We start from the raw sequence: 2,061 nt of genomic DNA, 5'->3' as shown, positions 1-2,061 counted from the left end.
AGTACTGTGTACACTTGTACACGCTCTCACATATACTAACACCCCATCTACTCGTTACCGAGTGTTCTACCACGTACTCTGACACAGGTACATAGATATGGTTACTGACTTAGGCATATGCGTTTACACACATAAGGTGTGCTCATCCGAACACAGACATGCTCTCGTGCACTCACGTTCGCCTGCGCTTGCTTTCTCATACACGTACGAGGTCATATGCAAATTTTCTCATACACACATAAACTCACGGATACAGTCTCAGTCACACACTGATACACACACAGTCAGATCCATACGTTAGTATACTTCTACCCGTGCGATACTTGTACACAAATACATATATACAAGCACACGTTCACACGTACGCGTGCACCAGCGTACTTCTACGCACATACATTGAGCCCACAAACACTTCAACCGAATAGATAGCGCAGTTATACAATTGAACGCAACAGCTAGCGTACTGATGCCACTTGAACGCAATAGCAAACGTATTCATACACATAGACACACCTTCGCACCACAGTTCTACGAGCGAGTGGAGAAGGATGCAGTGGACGCCTACCCTGACCTGGAGTTCGACGACGAGTACCTCAAGGACGAACGTCGCAACGTGGACAATCCGTTCTATACGTATGACATAACCGACAAAGGGCACCCAGGTATGTGTTTGTCGTATGCGTTTGTTTGTTGTATGCGTTTGTTGTATGCGTTTGTTGGATCAAAGCCTGATACGAGGTACGGCTCGAGATAGAATAGATGCTCAATGGGTAAGGTGCTCTGTTTGAATCTGTATACTGCGACCGAAATGTTAGGTGTGAGATGTCTGCCAGTAGAATGGCTATTAGTTTGGGAGGGGTGGTCTGTTCTGGTGTGCTATGGAGTCTCGTTAATTAAATGTGCGACAAAAATCGCAACACAAGGAAGCAAATACCACTATATCCACTGCAACAAACACATTCAAAAAAAATATATCGGTAGGATGTGTTATGATTTTATGGATGTTCGTAGTAACGATATGATACGTCAAGATAATATGAATGTTAGTAAGGTGACGGTAGGATGTGTTAAGGTACTATGAGTGTCAGAAGATTAAGGAAAGAAAGTCCTGTTGTGGATTTTTAGAATAAGCTATGTCCTTGATTCACGGTTCAGTCACGAGTAGGCAGCTGAGGGCTCGTATATACAACCGCACTTGTTTGTGCCGTTATCGTCGGTGCGTGCAAATACCTATCCATAGATACTTGCATATGTACTCATACCTGCCCTGATACCACAGACAACCCCACCGAGACTAATACGCCAGCACAGCTCCCTCAGAACAGCGAATGTCTGGTTATAGTCAGTCTTCGGGCGCCCGAACATACACATACGTATCGATACCTACATCCCTCACACAGGAAACCCCAACATCTACACTTACACCGTCTACAACAAGGCTAATAAGCCAGAAGACACCGTCGGCAAGCCGCCAGGCAAGGCGGGTGGCTACCCCGATTGGCAGGGCTTGTCTCCCAATTCGCCAGGTGTGTTCGGTCCATATGAATATGAATCGGCAGGGTGGAAGAGGCGTGTGGTTACATCATTCGGCACTTAATACGCCATATGTCCATATGACGAGTTCATTTTGTGCTGCTGGTGCCCGTGTGCTAGGCGGTGCTCAGGGTCGCTGACCATAGCCACAACCAGTTGGTCAGTACCGAACTCTTCTCAAGTATCTGTATTTGGATATCACACGAATGTGCAAGTGACATCTACGGCGTGCACATTCCTCCTCGGTTGACCTTCCGTGACGTAGTACACATGGATGTTGTGTAGCTATGCCTCACTCGAGTTTGCGGTTTGTTCAAGAAAAATAATTTTCATTTACATTCGTGTGTATATTCAAAAAATGTATACGTGGACGTATCCGATATATACATGTATGTGTGTATCCATATATCTATATCTGGATCTGTATCTATATCTATTATGTATGTATGTATGGATGTATGTATGTATGTATGTATGTATGTATGTTTGTTTGTTTGTATATACATACATACATACATACATACATAC

At 44.4% G+C, this 2,061-nt stretch overlaps 1 protein-coding gene across 1 annotated transcript; it reads left to right on the top strand.

Annotated features, from left to right (window-relative positions):
* Positions 1-466: 466 nt before the first annotated feature.
* On the top strand, positions 467-1,526 carry SARC_14868 (hypothetical protein; the record flags this gene model as incomplete). Its single annotated transcript, XM_014291001.1, has 2 exons — positions 467-662; positions 1,401-1,526. Coding segments are annotated over 2 exons (322 nt in total), but the record flags the coding sequence as incomplete, so codon positions are not given.
* Positions 1,527-2,061: the final 535 nt, after the last annotated feature.

Source organism: Sphaeroforma arctica (assembly GCF_001186125.1).
Source record: "Sphaeroforma arctica JP610 unplaced genomic scaffold supercont1.5220, whole genome shotgun sequence".
In the NCBI taxonomy this organism is placed as follows: Eukaryota; class Ichthyosporea; order Ichthyophonida; genus Sphaeroforma; species Sphaeroforma arctica.
This window is presented reverse-complemented; position numbering and strand designations above follow the sequence as displayed.